The sequence below is a fragment of the Leuresthes tenuis genome, unplaced genomic scaffold (assembly GCF_036924035.1).
Source record: "Leuresthes tenuis unplaced genomic scaffold, fLeuTen1.0.hap1 SCAF_10, whole genome shotgun sequence".
Classification (NCBI taxonomy): domain Eukaryota; kingdom Metazoa; phylum Chordata; class Actinopteri; order Atheriniformes; family Atherinopsidae; genus Leuresthes; species Leuresthes tenuis.
Genome location: NW_027325364.1, coordinates 28,877,078 through 28,895,206, shown reverse-complemented (window position 1 = coordinate 28,895,206; position 18,129 = coordinate 28,877,078). Strand labels below are relative to the sequence as shown.

At 40.9% G+C, this 18,129-nt stretch overlaps 1 protein-coding gene across 23 annotated transcripts in view; it reads right to left on the bottom strand.

Moving 5' to 3' along the window:
* The window catches only part of rims2a (regulating synaptic membrane exocytosis 2a), a 131,778-nt gene that overhangs the window by 110,458 nt on the left and 3,191 nt on the right, over positions 1-18,129 (bottom strand). For 15 of the 23 annotated variants that reach the window (XM_072394851.1, XM_072394852.1, XM_072394854.1 and 12 more), the window contains exons 2-3: positions 3,834-3,866; positions 2,810-2,902 (exon numbers count right to left, since the gene is read on the bottom strand). The exons of 7 other annotated variants lie outside the window; for them this stretch is intronic. In XM_072394851.1, the coding sequence (XP_072250952.1) occupies positions 2,810-2,902; positions 3,834-3,866 (126 nt within the window). The remainder of the gene's footprint in view (positions 1-2,809; positions 2,903-3,833; positions 3,867-18,129) is intronic. One more of the 23 variants, XM_072394848.1, reaches the window with a different exon arrangement.

The following is an 18,129-nucleotide window of genomic DNA, read 5'->3' as shown; positions in this document are numbered from 1 at the left end:
CACAAAAATGATTCCCCTAAATATGAAAAGTAAGTTAGGTTGCTCTGTTATATGTTTATAGACACATATGCACCGAGTAACAACTCTTTCATATTCTTCAAGGTGTCCTCTTAACATGTTAGGGGAAAAAAGCCTATTTTCAGACACAGTAGATAGAACAGCACTGTTAAGCACTTACAGTTGCTTTTATTTCTTTTTCTTTTCTTTTTTTTCTTGGCCAAATAATTAAATTTGGCAAAATTATCAGCCCAATATCCATTTCCTATTCTGTTAATTCACCACAATTTTTAAGATTTATTTACCTGTTTCTAAACTAACCTCTCCAGTTCATAACTTTGTTGCTAGCCTCTTTTAGCTGGCTAATAAAATGCATAGTATTTATTCAACTTTACAGCTAACTCAAAAGAGGTTAAAGAAGCTTATGCTCCAAAGAATGGCACACTGTTCAATATTTTACATTGTTTTTAGGAAGAAGAATTTTAGTACACAATGATATGAAGTAATACTAGTAGAGGCTATGTATTCATGATGAATATAAACATTATATTGCTAAAAAAACTATCACCAATACAGAGGATTAACTAATTGTTAATTGTTCTGCTGGTTCGGGGTCTGTGGTGGCTGGGGGGCTGCTGGCCCCCTGGTGTGCCCGCTGCACTATACCCCAGCGGAGTCGAGGGAGGGAGGACGTGTGGATGTGTGGATGTATGGGACGTGAAAGTGTGTGTGGTAATGATTGGGCCTGGATCTGGGACTTGCTGTCGCCTGGCCTGCCTGTGCTTCTACCGATGGGGGGGGTGGCGTTGCCTCTCCCCGCTGCTCGCAACTTCACCCACCTGCGGGCACGTCTTGACTCCCAGGGCACTTGGCCAGGGGTGCTGGGGCAGGCGCTGACCCACTGTGTGGCTGTCTGGGGCGCTTGGCCCTCCTGGGTATTGGGTGTTGCCTCTGCCAGGGGGTTTGGGGGCGCTCGGGCTCCTGGGGGCGCTCGGGCTCCTGGGGGCGCTCGGGCTCCTGGGGGCGCTCGGGCTCCTGGGGCCCGGGTCCAGTGCACGGCCCGTGTCTGGGCGGCTGGGGCCTGGCGGGGTCGGTGGGCTGTTGCCCCTGGCTCCCGGAGGGCCTCTGCCCTATGCTTATGGGGGCTCTGTCCAGGGGCTTCCTCTGCAGTCTTCTGGGTGGATGCGTGGTTGCCCCTGCGGTGGGCTTCCTGGGTTCAGTGCTCTGTGGGGGCTGCTGTTGGCCTGGGTCTTGTGGCCCTCTCTGCCTGCTTCTGATTGTTTGGGGGAGCTGTGGATTGTGGCCCTGTACGCTTATACACTCATAACTAAGCACGGTTATCATGTAGGTCCTGTGCCATGGGTGATGCATGTTCTCACACACACAAACACACACACACACACATTCATTAGTCCAGTAGCATGGTCGCTAAGCAGTTGATGTATTATCATGTCGTCTCAGGTCATCTATATCCACAGCTGTGTTGTATGCGATTGCCGCTTCTTGTGCTTGTTTTTGTTTGTTTGTGTGTTTGTTTTTTCTCTGCTTGTCTGCTTTCAGGTGCTCCTGGTGGCGCTAAGGCTGGATTCCCCTCAGAGGCCATGGATTGTTGTCTGTTTTGTTTTTTACAGGTGTAGCAGCTGGTTGTCTGGTTTTTGTTTCTATTTTTGTTCTGTTTCCTCTTCTTTCCTCTTCTTCTTTCCTTGTCCCCAGGTCCGGTTCAGTTCTATTACATGTCATATATTGTCAACAGAAATAAATAAATGGGCATCAAGGGGAGCTTTACTTTTATAAAACTTCCCTTGGCAAAGCAAATCTGTTTGGCATTAAAGGTATTCAGACTACAATACTGCTGCCATAATGCTGAACAGGACAAGGGAAAAATAAAAAAAATAAATAAAAATATTGCTAAATTCTATTTACTCTTGCTTATGTCTTCTAAGTCTCTGTCTTTACCTGCCTTCAAAGACCATCTTATGGCACACATTTTTTGCCAACCTCAACAGGCACAGCACAAGTGTAACTAACTACTATTAACGATGGCCCAGTTCTAGCCCCAGCTATGCACAAAACCAGTAGAATGCCACACAGCTACTGTTTTCCACAGCATGAATTGAAACAGCACAGGTGGAATCAGTTTCACTTAAAATACGTCCACTTCAGTGAAAACAACGGCTAACTGGAGCACATAAGGGAGCAGGGATGTAGTCAGAGTTATCATTTGCATCTGTGACTGTATTGATCTTAAAGTTAAATGTTTCTGCCTTCTTATCTCTGACCATGTTGCATTAGTTAGTTTAGTTAGGCTAAGCTGGCCACATTGTTCTATAAGGTGTGACTCTGGTAACCACTGTGGCCAGTCTACTGCGATGGTAGACATATTTTAGACTCGCACAATTACAAGACTGCAAGCTCTACACAGTAAAGCATAACAAGTAATGATTTCTTTTTTGTCCAATGTTTTATGCCACAAACAAACTGTTTTAGCAGAATTCAACGTAATGCAGGGATTGAGAATACACACACATATGACAATCTTCTCGATATTCTTCTAAGTTTAACAAACAGAAATGCTACTTTTTCAATCCCAAAAACTTTAATAATTTCTTTCATGAAATTAAAACCTATTGTTGTATACAACTTCCACAAAAATGTATTATATGCTTGAACTAACGCACTTAGAAATTGTGTAACAGTAATATACTGTTATATCAACTAGGGTTGATCATGCTGTGCACGCAGTTACTTGGGTCATCACAAAATATTCGTTCCTACTAGGAGGAGATCAGAATGGGTCTGCACTATTACTTACGTGTCTGGCTCTGGCTCCTTGTCATTTTGGGACTTTTGCTGGGGCTGAAGAACGTTATTTACCAGCTCAGTAATCCCACTAAAGGGAAACCACCTGTTTAAACAAGCAAAGTTTGACTGAAACATCTTAATGAGTCATCATGGGAGGGGAACAATTTGTCCTTAAGATGCTATTTGGAAAGCGGGTCAGTTTCAAGGAGTGAAAAAATGACAGGAGCATTCACTACAACCAGAGCAGAGAAAGGAGAGGGGCAAGTTATGGGCAGAGCTGCAATTACTGGAACACTGACAAGGAGAGACAGTGTCAGAAATACAGTGAGGAAGATATAAGAAGACAGAAAGATGAGACTGACGGACTTAAAGAAGACAGAGGAACAGTAAAAGCTGGAAAGCACTGCAGCCAGTGGAAATGAGAGCTTCATTAAATGCTCAGCTGAGGGTAAAAGAAGTATCACTAATTCCAGCTTGTTGGTGCAGTAGGCATCAGGGTGTCAGTCTAGGTAGCCCTACAGGTAGACGGAATCAAAATTAAGCTATAGTTCAGTAGAGCAGGACAGGTGCAACAAATACTTATTTGGAGTCAAACTGCACAAGGCTGCACAAGCCAACAGGAGTGCAGATGACAGACAAGATGAAGATGGGCAGCCAGTTAGAAACCAGGAAAAGGGAAGGGTTTAGGAGCCTGGCAATTTAAAGAAAAATAGGGGGTAAAAAAAGCTGGTATAAAGGCTAAGCCATTGTCATTAATGTCATGGAAGTCAGCTGTTTCCCGTTGACTAAATTTACTATTGTCGTTTATATTAATTCACTGAGAGATGTAGAAATAACAACTGAAAACTTGATGGCTGCTACTGTGCTGTCATCAAGTGGTCACAGAGGGTCACAGTGGGTTTTCCTTGACATTAATGTCATTTAATTCATTTAACCCCCAGAAAAAGAGGAGAAAGCCACATGAAGCACACAGCGCTGACTGCCAGGAAGAAGTGTCAAAGCCTAGAGCACTCTGGGTAATGCAGTTTACTTACTGTGCCGGCTGAGGCTTTGGTTCTTCTTTGATCCTAAAACATAAAAAAATAAAAAGGTGTGCACAGCTCAGTGCATACAGAACATAAATAAATGAGGAAATCTAAACGACACAAAAAGTGACAGTGATGATGCCACAAATATGTGCATGACATTACCAATACTCAGAATTTTATAAATAATGATTTAATAAAAACAATAATGCAACAATCATAATGGTACTGATGAAAAAAAAACTTTAAACATGGAAAAATAAAAATTCTTAAAAAAAAACTTAAAACTCATTAATATCATCCCATTTTAAAATCACTGAACAAATGCAAAAAGCAACAGATCAATTTTGTGACATGTATATGCTTTAACTGCCTTTGGTGGAACAGTCACAGTAAAGAGGCCTTAGAGATTCAGACTACACACAAACCAGTTTTCAACAAGACATCAATGCTGAATTGATTATGGCTAATGTTAGAGGAAGTGCACCAAATTTTGACATAACCAACATTGGTTTTATCCAAATACTGTTTTTTTCCCCAGGATATACAAATGCATGATAGTAGCATCATCTTTTCTGTATATCTGGGACAGTGTTGGAAAAATAACTAACAATGTCAAAATAAACCAAAGAAAGTTACAAGCTAGATACAAATATAATGTATTGACAGAACAGATATATAACTTTTAGTGTAAATTGCAATTCAAGCATGTTTTTCTTTGTTAAAAAAATATTCAAATATTCATGGCTTTTTATTCCAACAAATAACTTTTTACACCATAACGGACATTTTGGTTCCGAAACACAACATGAGAGCAGATTAACAAATAATTCAAACCAACATTTACCAGCACTGTTGCTAAATACTTCCAATGCAGAAATATACAGCCCTTATACTCAGGGTAATCAAATCAGACACACAGTGAGACCACCGCATGACTGTTTTGCATCTCTCTTGAATCTGTGCACCATCAAAACTGCCAGTTTATCCACTCTCCCCTGTTTTAGGAGTTACTGTCACTTTAAGCTAAACAGTGAGAAGTCGCTGCTGAGAAAACCACACCAGACACTCACACACCCGATCTCCGCTTATTGCAAGTACGTCACATATTTAGCTTTACATCGCTGTGTGAAATTGAATGTGTTAATTGAATGGTGTCTGTTTTTGACCGAGATACAGCAACAAAGCTAAATTTGGTACATATGAGAGGTGTGATATTTCTCATTTTTACATGTCCCATCTCATAAACCGAGTGTTCAAGGCTCACCACTGCAACTGATGATCATTTTCATTATTGCTGGAGTTTTTCCCCCACCCCATTGTAATGAAAATAGGAAGAATTTCCCACGACTCAGGTAAATATGATTACCAAAGACATTTTTGGAATAAACTGATAATTGTACAAAATACATTATAGAAAACTGAAGCTTGCAGAAGTTTGTCATTCAGAAATGTGCTGCTGCTGCTGCAAACTTCCATAATAATGAAACTCCTTACTAGCAAGTGCTAGTAACTCATTTAATCTGAGTAACCAAAAACTTGTATCCTAATGGAATTAACAGAGGCCTAATAATAAAGAGTTGATATTTTAGCAAGAGGAAGAGCACAGCAAAGTGAGAAATCAGTCTGTGTGATCTGTGTCAGATGGATGAGAGAACACACAAGAGAAGATATAGTTCTGTGTACCCATCAGTCTCGCTGGTCTGTTTTCCAATGAGCCAGTCCATATTTATCCTCTCACTGTGTTCTTCCGATGACCTGCAGCGCCGTTCTTTATTGATCCCATCAGCTTTGTCTCTGTGGTCACATTACAAGCCTCATATTTATCTGATCGAGCCTGCTGCCTGCCTGCCTGCCTGCCTGCTGCCTGCCTGCCTGCCTAGACAGCTGCCGGCCAGAGTGTTTGTGTGTGAGCCTACGTCCACGCATTAGTGTGGGCGTGCGTGTTGTGTGTGTGTGTGTGTGTGAGACCCCATATCTACACATCCTTGCGTGTGCTGTACTCATATGTGCGATGCCTGTGCGAGTGAGCGAGTTCGCTGTGTATTATTTGACATGGGGCAGTAAAATGAGTGAGTGTAAAATGTCACAAGTGACGTATTTCGTATCCTGGCTGCTAAGGAGGCCTGCAGGGCACATACGTTTCTGTTTTCCATCTCTTTAACCTGCACACTGCATCACAAGAACCCCCAGTATCCAACATACAGAAAAAAAAACACTGATACAAAGTTAAGCATATATTTATGTTGTTAAATTTTAATTACTAACATGCTGTTACACCGAATATGCTATATTCTGCCTTCCATACATCATTGGCTTTGAACTGAGTTCCAACAGTGAGTAATGCCACACTGCTCTCTGGTGGAGAGATGTGCTGCATGGGCTTCTAGGAGCAGGTTTTCTCAGGTTTTATTAAAGAGCTTCATTTCAAGCCATGTTGATCTAACTTCTGTGTTGTTGCACTTTCTGAATATTTGTGTAGTTTAAAAAGTAATGTTCAAGTAACTTTTATTGTTTTATTCACCAAGCACCATGCTGGATCATGCTGTCTGCAAAAAGGGTGAGGAGGTAGAGTGTGGTTACGGGACAATCCAGAGCCAAAACAAACAACTGATTAATCAGCCTGTCAGCTTACAATTACTTCTTAAGTAATACATTTCTGAGCAAAAACAAAGAAAGTTTATAATGTTAACCTACTTTGTATAACACGTATCTGAAACTCTAAGCAGTTTGGGAAATATTTCAATGTATATATTAACTGGCTGTAAGCACCAGCTTGACAAGCACCAGCTTGACAAAACTTGCAAGTAAAAGGATACCAATTGCTAACCGCGTTCTGCACTGAGGCATTGTACCTTCAAAACAAACAGGTCTGCTCCTCTTTTGCTGTTGATTTCAGCTAATATATGTGGGAGATAAATCCTATTGGGAATGCTGGGGTCATGCAGCTCCTTCTCTAAACACAGCAAGACAAATAAAAAGTAACCCATCACCAGGTCCCAAACATTTTGATCAAATCTAAGATAATTAATTAAGTGTATACCTGATGAGAGGAAACTAAAATGTTTAACATATACCTCGATATAAACTTGAATTCCTTGCATTACCAATAAACTGCAGTTTATTTGCAACAGCTATGTTTAAGACAAATACATGAATGTGGCAGTTGTACAACAAGCCCAAAATCATCACTTCCTCCTACATCCAACATGATACCAGCACCACAGCAGGTCCAGCTACAGCTACAGTTACGGTGCATCCAACAATCTCTGATAAGCAACAGAAACCAGGACAGTGCATGCTGTACAAGTGTGGCATATGGTGCACAATGAACACAGTCATCATTAATAATTGTCAAGTTGTATCTCTTGAAACATTTCAAGAAACATCATTTTTAGTCACTCTGCAAGCTCCCTTTAGCTGTAACAGGTATTTTAGCATTTTTCTGCACATTGTTTTGGTTTTTACACCTCTCAACATTACTGTTGTAGTTAAAAAAGCTTTTCTGGTCGCCAACAACTATCTTCAGCAAAAAGCTTTTCAAAAGCCACTACACACTGCCTGCCCAACATAAAACAGCAGTCAAGAAAAGGTAAGAACAGGCTTGTGAACGTCTCTTCAAATCCATAGTTGTTCCAACTTTGTCCAATAGAGGGCTGGAGCCGGTCTCAGTTGAAACTGGGTAAGACACAGTGAACCCCAGTGAAAACACAAAAAAACATTGAATTAAAGTCAAGTTATCTTGGCATTGCTTACCCACTGACGTAAAACTAAGCAAGTGGAGAAAACTAAGCCAGTGAACAGGAAGGAAATGCTAAATCAACACAGGTAAGACTCCGACTGGCCAACAGGTTTAAAGGCAGAATCTTGTGAAAATATACAGTAGTATATTTGAACGTCCTACATCAAACATTAAAAAATGGAATGTGTGTTGAGAAATATTGCAATTACACATTCGATGCTCTGCCCATGATAAACCGCTGCTCAGGAACATTTATTACCCTAACACTGACACAACCACTAAGAGCAGTAAAGATGTGTTATAGTGCATGATGGTGCTACTTTCTTTTTGGGAAAAAGTTAAAAGTATGAAAACACAGCTAGATATCCCTACAAAATGCAGTATATGTACAAATCTCCCCACAAATTATTTAAGAATAGGATGCTGCCTGACAGTTTTTAAACAGAGAGACAGAGAGTGAGAGGCGGCATCATCTTTGCATCAACACTGGTGTCGGGAATGTGTGATATGGCAAAGCAATGACCCTTAAGGACCTCTGAGTCCACTGCAGACCGAGTGATAATTGGATCATAAGGGAGTAATCTGGCTCAGTGGGTAAATACCAACTACATACATCATTAACACTATTCCAGCAAGGAGATGGAGTTAATCACTGAAACTGAAATCACTCTGAGGGAAGTTATCATCAGGGGAAACCCTCACATGAGGCCATGATGCTGCTGAATTCTGCTCTAGTCTGGGCTGAAACGGCTTAATCTATGTTAGCTCACTGTCATTTTATTGCATATTAATATGTTCTTTAATAGTTTTCAGTTTATTTTCTTTTTGTTTTATTAAATGACATTTTTTTATCTGACATAAGCCTTTCAAAGGACTAGTATTGCAATGTGTGCAAAAGTGGGGGCCAAACCATGATAAAGAGAATCAATAGTAGTTTTTATTAATTGTCATTTTTCTTGAATTATGTATGTATTTTTATCATTACAGTAAAAATCAAGCAAAAACTATGAGATTAAAAGAAAATCAACATGCTGAATATGATGATATCCCTGCACTGCAGGCTATAAAATACAGAATCCTGGTATTGTACTACATCTACTGTACATCACCTGCAAATTTCAAAGAAAAGGTGTCAAGCGCACTAAAAATAGCAATTAATTTAAAGACCCCCGATTAGCTCTTGAGACACCTGTTCATTGAGTCTCTCCAATAAATGCCGGAAGAAGCACTACTTAACATTTTCTCTCCACTTCAGAGGGAATTAGGAGCAGGGAATGGGGTGCGGATAATTTGCTCGGGCATGGGGCACTGGCACGCTGTGATAGGCAGGGCAGTATTGACGGCAACAGGGCAAGCACATTGGTGTGGAGAGGTTGGCCAGCTACCACAGCTGGGGCCTTAGAAAGAAAAGATAGGATTGAATGCTCAAGGCACACTCATCAGAAGAGGCAATCTAACGGCACACAAGTCAGACCTCCTGAGCTAATATTCAGATTGTCAAACAGAAGTTGGCAACAGCAGGTTTTTCTGAGCGCCGGGAAGTGGCTAATCTGCTGCCAAATATAGCTAAAATCCATCCGTTTCTTTAGATTACCTGCCAGGATTCAATTGAGCTTCCCCATATCTCCCCTCCTGAGAGATTTCCAAGTGGCAAATAGTCAGCTAATCACCCAGCAGCCCACACATTCACAAGTGCATTTCTATGCAAACGCAAACAGGAACTGTACAATACTCGTTTTACAGCCGGTTTTCTCATACAGTGAGACATAATGAGATCACGAGCAGCATTTAGTCAAAAACAGTGACACACCATGTTTGTGTTCTTGCACATATGTGCTTGTTTGCTTTACTTATGGTGTACCAATGTGTCTGTCTTTTCGTCAGAATGCTCATTTGCTTCTCCGCGTCAGCCAGTTTTATTCATCTTGACACGGATAAATTTTGTTATGCTTGCGATCAGCACTTTTTCACAGCTGACACTGCCACGTAGTAATGTCACAACTCCTTCGAAAGCACGGCTCAACAGATTGACAGGGAAAACTCCAGAAACACATGACCAACTCCAATGTGGCTGGATCACCACCCTCTGCTTTAAACCAGTTTCTCGGCAAACTGATCTGAATGAGGCTTTTTGTCCTCTTCTTACCTTGTACTAGATGCATCAAAACCACTCCTTTAATAATGTAATGTCTTATTTTAATAAGAAATAAAGATTCACACATTATTTTAGAGATACAAGTAGAAAGTAAGTAATCCTCAGTGTCTTAAGAAAAATATAGAATAAAGAAACGCAGTAATTGGAAGATTTATTGTCAGTAGACAGGCGAGGGTGTCAGGATTGGGTCGAAAAGGAGCATCCACCAAAGGTTTAGTTATTCCAAGCAAGGTTGGCTTGTGGCTCACCACTCTGTACCTAACTCCCTATGAGAATCATCAATCAACTGAAATATAATTTCTCAATTTAAAATGTGCAAAGAGCCCTGGTCTTTTGACATCTAAAACATTCATGTTTGAAAATATTCTGAAAAGATTCAGGGAGTCAGGAAATCTCAGTGTATAAAGGCCAAGCATGCAGACTATGTGTGATACACGTGACCTCTCCATCATGAAACCATGAGACACCATCATATAGCTGTGATCAATATGGCCACTTGGCCTCGGGGGGGAAAACTATTTTGATGCAACACAGTCCACTGTTGCATCCATAAATCTGATCTGAAAGTGTATTACGCAAGGAGGAAGCCATATATCAACTCTGTGCTGAAACACCGCTGAGTCCTCTGGGCACAAGCTCACCTCCAAAAGGAAAACAGCAGACCCGTTCTGTGGTCAGATGGGTGCTGCATTTTAAAATGAACATGAGGTTCTACTTTCCACAGATGAGAAGCCCCGTTCAAGCAGTTGTAAGCAAAAGGCGCAAAATGCTGCAATTGTACTGGTATGGGGGTGCACCAGTGCCCATTGGATATGTGATTTGGGGGCAAATCACATATGAATTTTTTCTTAGTTTGCCATGTTGTTTATTTCAGCAGGACAATGCCAGATGTTGTTTAGCACGATAACTGTTGCGTCATATACACAGAGTGTGTGTGCTTGAATGGTCTGCCTGCAGTACAGATCTGTCTTCAATTGAAAATGTGTGGCATGCAATGAAGAGGAGAATGAGAAAAAAATTACCATGAGAGTTGAGCAGCTGAAATCTCGTATTCAGCAAAAAATTGACACAGGTTCCTCTCGTAAAACTGTAATCAGCAGTATCCTTACTTCCTAAATAGTTCCCAAATAGATTAACTAGGAGGAGTGGTATAACCCAAGGATAAACGTGCCTTTCCGAACTTTTTATGAGTGTGCTGCTGGAATCAAATTATCTATATTATTAAAATACAATGGAGTTGATCAGCGAGGACATGACCAGAAATATTTTCCTTTGTACTTTTGTCCATTCCAAACAAATTACAATTAAAGTACAGATATGGGCAAGTTTTTGTTACATTTCAGAAAACAGTAACGTAGTAATAACAGTGGTCATATTCTCCATAAAAGGCCACTATCCAAAGCTTGCCATGTCCAAAGATACAAAACCTGTTGACCACGTCATTCCTAGCAGCAAGCAGCAAGACTGCACTGAAACTGCAGTCAAGCGTCTCTCACTGAGAGCTATAATAATAGCCAAGCCATAGCTAACAATAGAGAGGTAATAGATACCCTGCCTATTGTTGCCCTAGCTTGCTCTACTCCTTCCTGTCCCAATTTATCGCTGCAGCACGCCAGTATTAGCTCTCGTAACTTAACTACATACACAGTACCCTAGGCAGACAAGTACAAGGCAGGGCAATCTGATATGACCTCACAGCACACAAGCTACACCCAGCACATTGCTGAAATATTACTATAGATGAATCATGATGTTAGACACAGAAGAATTGAAAGTATGAATTTTCACCTCATGGGGTTATTATACGATGCATAAGCTGCAAGCAGTGTGAAGACCAGCCCATTCATTCAAATTAACAGATGAGTGACTACAATACTGTACGACCTAAATCAACTTGAACTTGGTGGCTCCCAACATCTGTCTGATGGTGGAAAGATTTGTTTGACTTCGCCTTCTGTAAAATCCCAAATGAAAGGATTCCCTTGCATTAGCCGCCTCACTGGACAGATTTAAAGCCAACCAGCTAACCAAACATCCAAGCAGCCGCCCCCTCAAGGATAAGACAACCAGCTTCAGCTCACTTACAACAACCACCCTCCTGAAAAAGAATTGTCATTGCCTAAAGGGTGCCTGCTTGTCCTGTCTTTTTTCAAATGCTTGTTTTTGTTACACTAAGGAGGTGTCTTATGTATGTGTGCGCCAACACTCCTTTGCCACTCTCTTCGTTCCTCTACTACACATTCAGGCCATCTCGTCATCATCGTGGCGATGGTGGCAGTATCTCACTGGGATGAGTGATATTAAGAGATTAGTCGGAGATCCTCCATCAGACTTCAGCTGAGGAGCCCGATCCCAGGATAAAAACTAAATCAGCTCTTTCCCTCCTGATCAGTGCCAGTTGATGGGGATGAAAAACAGGCCTCTTTGATATTACGCTCATTGTACACACACGCTAAACTACACAAAACAACAATCCACAACACATCCACACATTGGCATACTGAACCCCTTGAATATTGCATTTAACGCACCCATAAAGCCCCCTTCTGCCCTGGGCAGAGTGAGCAGCAGTCTGCATGCTGCACAGTATGTGTAGGTTACACAGTGGTGTTCAAACGGTGCAGTGGGTTTATATAAGGGCTCTGGCTGCCTTAGTGAGGTCACAATAATGGTTGCTATTTATCTTCCCTTCTTTATGTCAGCTGGATGCCTCTAATCTACCTACAGTAGCATCATCATCTACTGTACATTTGAGGCAATGCAATGCTTCTAAACATTTAGCTTCCAGATCCCTTTAAGGAGCAACAACAAGCAGAAAAGTGGAAAAAAATAAAGAAGCAAAAAAAAAAGGGGGGGGGGCATCTAGAATTAAAATTTTGAGTAGACTTAAAAGCATCCCATGATGTGAGCCGGGCTTGCATAAGCAACTGTAAAGTTTTCTAACACAATCACTGCACCAGTTATTATTACATAATGAATTTGTCTCCCAAATTGTAAAGCCTCTATGGAGCAAATGTACGTGTGTTTCAGTGAGTTTACTACATCTGTGTGCATATGGTAGACAAATACAGGGCGGCTGCATTTGTTTATAAAAAGCACTGGATGGTTTGAGATTTAGGCCAAACAAAGGCGTATTTGATGGGTCGGCTTGGCAGCACATACGTGGCTGAGTCACCGGCTTGCACCTGCTCAACCAGCTGAGTCTTGAATGAGGGGAACATGAACAAACACACACAGAGGAAGGAGAGATTAGAGCGTCCTGTGTAAACTACCACGAGTTCAAACATTGAGAAAAGCATATGGGGTGAGAACAGTTTAAAAGTCATTTCATCTCTTGCTCTGATCTGATTCTTTTTCCTTCAACAATCTCTTGGGTTTAGTTGTAGTTTTTCATTGCTGAATTCTAAATAATAACCATCTTACAAAGGGTCAGCAACATGAAAACTAGCATAGATTGGCTAACAGGACTTATGAAGGTGATGAGGTTGGTCCATATGTAATGTGTGAGGTTGCATTTTGTTAAAGAGTTAAACTTTCTACAAGTTACTATGATAAAACCTCATCAGTCCCTTGCCAGATTGGAGAAGCATTAATTTATGCTAAAGATGTCACTTACACACACACACACAAATGCTGGTTTAGCCGGGTGGCTGAGTTAGCTTTTAGGTGCAGACTTGTTAAACAGCATACGTATGCAAATTTCAATCACAAAACCCAAGTTTCATGACAGTATAAACAGTAATGATGAATAGCAATAAAAATTACAATGACTGCAGAGGGATTTTTTTATGTTAAAGGTCTGGTTCTGTTCAATGGTTGTCAAATCAAACTTACGTCACTGGTTTACTTAAAAAAGAAATTGTTGCCTTTTGCTAAACGGAATTCACTGTACTTTATTTTAAGTTCTGGCTTTTTGGTCGATTTAAGTGGTCCTGTACAGTTGTTGCATTTTTTTTTTGGTGCCTATAAATGACCACAGGTCTTCTGTCTTTTTAGATACCGAGCAGCTTGCCAGTCACAGCAGAAAGCTGAGTAGATCCACTATTAATAGTCTCACTAACAGCATGAGAGTACTCAGTCTTTGAATGGAGTCAGAACGAGATAACCTTGTGCCATGGTCCAACCTAGTAAATGGTAAATGGTAAATGGACTTGTACTTGTATAGCGCTTTTCTAGTAGTAGCAGCCTCTCCCTTCATCCACCTATGTCTCTATCCAGTTTTAGGCCTCACTTGCTCACAATTACATCTACACAGACTTTCACAGAACATTTTTGATTGCATGCACAACCACCACACAGTGAACAGATAGGAAAGACATACAAAAGTAGACTCAATAATTGCACCCTGCCCTGTGCCTATTCCACATCTTCCATAAATAGTTTGAGAAATCAGTCACAACTTCAGCATATCTCAGCCATTATGTGTAGTACAGAGCCCATAAGAGTGTTGTGCTGAATCTCAAGTGTATCATCACAGGACTCCAGAGTCTTCATTATCTTAACACTTGGTTTCACTCCATCACAAAGCAGATCTTTCACCACTTTGACTTCTGTCATTTCACAGCTGAGCAAAGCTTAAGGACCAACAACTGTGATTACACAAATTGTTCCACATATTTATAAGACTGTCCCTTAAATTTGTGCGTATACAGTACTATATGCAAGCCTTAATGATGGATGGGGATGTGTATCTAGTTTTCTCTGTTTTTATTTGTTTTACCACACTACCAAACTCTTGAGCTATATATATCAAAGCTGCTTGGTGCCATGCTGTGTAATTTAACACACAACAAAAATAAATCATCCTCTGGTAAAGTCCAAATATGTACTGTAACTTATTTCTCATTTTTTTCCTACTGTCATATTTTGCCAAGGATATTTCAAGTTGCACAGCCATGAGCGGGCAAATCCCCTTCAAATTTGCTTGAGGTATAAGAGCTAGGAAGACAATAAAACTCATGCTGACAAGCGCAAATGTTCTTTCAAACAAAGCCCTGGGAGACAACAGAACCTGGTACCTGGTGCTGTGCCACATAGAAGAATAGCAGGTTATGGGAGATGGCAAGCCGATTGCTCTTTCAATGGGAACTAGGGCTGTCATCAGCAACGAGACCTGATAGGATCACAGACGTCAGAGTCTCTCTCTCATTTTCCTTCTGATGTTCTCTTCTCCTTTCCTGTCCCCTCTACTCCTCTCACCCTTCCCATCCCTTCTTATTTCTCTCTCTCCCATGCAAACCTGTCTGCCCATTCACATGGATTGCCCTTGCTCCTCCTTTTTTGTTAGTGCCTCAACAGAACATTATTCCACATTTTTCTTAAACACTAACAAGATTATAAGAGTGTCAACATGTTTTATAGTAACAAGTGGTTAGAATATGAAAGAAGTTTCTCATAGTGATAAATTCTTAGATATGTATCTCTTGACCCCAGAATTACCTTCAATTCACTTCTGGCAGGAGTGAGAAATAAAGTCAATGAAGATGTGATAAAAACTTATGGTTCTCAAATGACAAATAAACACATTTCAGTTAGGTGGGAATTTGTAAACCTTAAGATAATGCATCTAAAACTGCACAACCGCTTTGAGTGATAGCGGTTAGCGGTTAGCACTGGGTCTTCTACCCACTGCATATGCATAGTGTTGTTGGTTATTCAAAAAATAAGATGATAACTGCTAAATGTGAAAATCATGAATTCAAAAATGTAGTCCCCAAATGGGCAAGGTCATAATGGATGCATATATCTTTACAACAGGCTTGGAGCTTGTGGACATCACAAAGAATTGAGACGTGGAATAATACGATCTTGATTCTTGATAGTAAGAAAATCATACTGAAACGTGAACATTATCTTTGTAAAACATATTATAAAAGTTAGTTACGGTTAAGAGTAATGGTTAATGCAGGTACAGAGTCAGAGGCAGTCAGATAGCTATAAATTAATGAGTAATGGACACAACTGTGCAACCAACAACACAGATGCACAGGTTTTTACGAATATGTTATTTTAAACCGTATACAGTATTTACTGAATTTTATTTTAGCGATAGCAGCTGTGTTCAAACCAGATTTCCCATCCACCGGAGCCAAACTTGTTGACAACTTGTCAGCCATCCAAAACCAAAACACAGTTTTACTTTAATTAGCTCGATGATGGATTCATTTGTCGTGCATTCTGCTTTATAAAGTCAGGACAACATCCTCTCTTCCAGTTTCAGTTTCTCTCTATCTCTCTCCCCTGGGGAAAGTGATGGGGGATGGGAGACACTCATGACAGAATCTTTTCTTTGCATAGGATGGCGAGTGAGCCTGAGTGAGTGAGCCGGTGGAACAGGGGAAGGCGGAGAGAAAAGCACGTGTGTGCGAGGGTGTACTGTACATTGTCCAGTGGGAAACTGCTCAGCATTCCCTCGCTTCATCTCATAACCATCTCTCCTTCTGATGTGATAAAGTGTTTCCAATACCTATCTAGCCTTTACATTGTGTTTACAGTCCTGACACAGGGTGTTTCTCTGGACTGTCACAAGTTTCGATAGATGATCATTCAATTTGAGGTCACTTATGGTGCCCAGATTTTTTGCCACTTGGTATTGTTTGTTCAGTGCTCAAGAAAAGTATTACAGTGTATACTAGGACAGGAATGTCATAAGCTTGGGCCACTGTAATGTGTGCACAGTACTCCATCAGTGCGCCTCTCCATGAGTGGCAGAGATCCTTCAGGCTCCAAGGACACAGGGGACCTCTCTGGAACACTAACCCCAGCTGGTATGCTGAGCTCTGAAGCACAATCAGATAAATGACCTGGACAGGGGGGGTGAGGTGTGTGTGTGAGTGTGCATGTGTGGTGAGGGACGAGAAGGGTGAATGGAAAAAGGAAATGGGATGTGATCGATCACAGCTAATTCTAGGTCATTGCACTTCATGTTGAAAACCTCCAACCATACTTGCTAACACGCATGCTAACCTGAAAAGTGACACATTTTTTCTATCAGCTCACTGAGATGAAAGATGAAGAAAAATGGAACAATCAAACTTTACAGTTAATTCGAAACTGGTTGATTTAAAAATTACAGTCTCTAAAATAAGATCCCCGATCCCCTTAAGCTGGGTAATATGACTCAAATTAAAAGGAACACTCTGGCAGTTTTTCACATCAACATCAATTCAATTAGAAGAGAAGTTCATCTCAGCATGGAGAATATAGATGCCCGCTGTGCGCTGTGAACTCTTTCTCACTCCCAACTCATCACACGATGACACTTGGTCAGGGGCCCGCTACATCGGTTTTGAATGGACAGGGTGCCACCAAAGCATCACTTTAGAACGTGCAGTGTTTAATGAGCTGGTAACATACCAGTCAAAGGTTGCGTCACCATGGTAATGTGGAAAATGTCATCAAAGCTTTCGGCTATAAAATGTATTTCAAGGTGTATTTGAACAGCTAACCATGACGTCTGCCTAACCTTAACCAAGCACTTATAAGGTATAACGAAGTAGTGCAGTAGCACAGTGAGGAAAGTAAAAAATAAAGATGGAATGAATGAAAAGAAGGAAGTGAACAACAGAAGTCCAAAGGTCAACAAGACTGTAATGCTTAGTAGGTGGGTGTCTACACCCCTGCGTGCCTTTCACTTCCTTAAGAGCTTTGTATTACTTGTTCATACGTGAGCACTATGGGATGACATTGCATCTGAAAGTGACAGCAAAAGGAGCGTCTGCTGCATTAAATACTAATGTGAAGGGCTCTTGACTAAGTGTCAGTTTGTGAAGAGCTGGGGTTGAAAATGTGTTGATTCTGTGGTGCTGGAAGCTGTTTTCTAACATCAGTTATGATAGCAACATTGTTGCTTCACTGGCATTAAGAGACAACAAATGTTTAACAAAAAGAAAAATTCAGCATTTCAAACAGGAATCAAGGTGTTTTAAAGATTTTTACCAGATGGTAAGGGTCTAAAAGAAAAAGGCTACCATGTGGCAATGCTTCCCCACCCTAGTCCTTCGGACAGCTTGTCCTGCCTGTTATAGAGGTTTCCTAATTCTTCAAAGCATTGATCGTTGCTTGCTAATAATTTGGAGGCCCGATTTAAAAGCAAATATTACTTTTTATGGTTCCACGAGACAAAGATTATCTAGGGTGGGAGCTGTACACAAAACAAAGATTTAATAGATTCTAAGCCCTCCTAATATAGGGTACATTCCAAGACACAAGAAACATTCTAGAATACAGGACATTATTTTTGAAAGTGAAAATAAGTCTGGAAGGAGCCCAAACAAACTGAAAAGCAGCCGACAGCTCACATCTCTAGAATACCTGCATCTAAGTGGAAGACCCTGTTACAAGGCTGCCAGTATAATTAGCACTGTCAAAGGAGATCCCTCAGCATATGACACAATCCCCCAGATCCT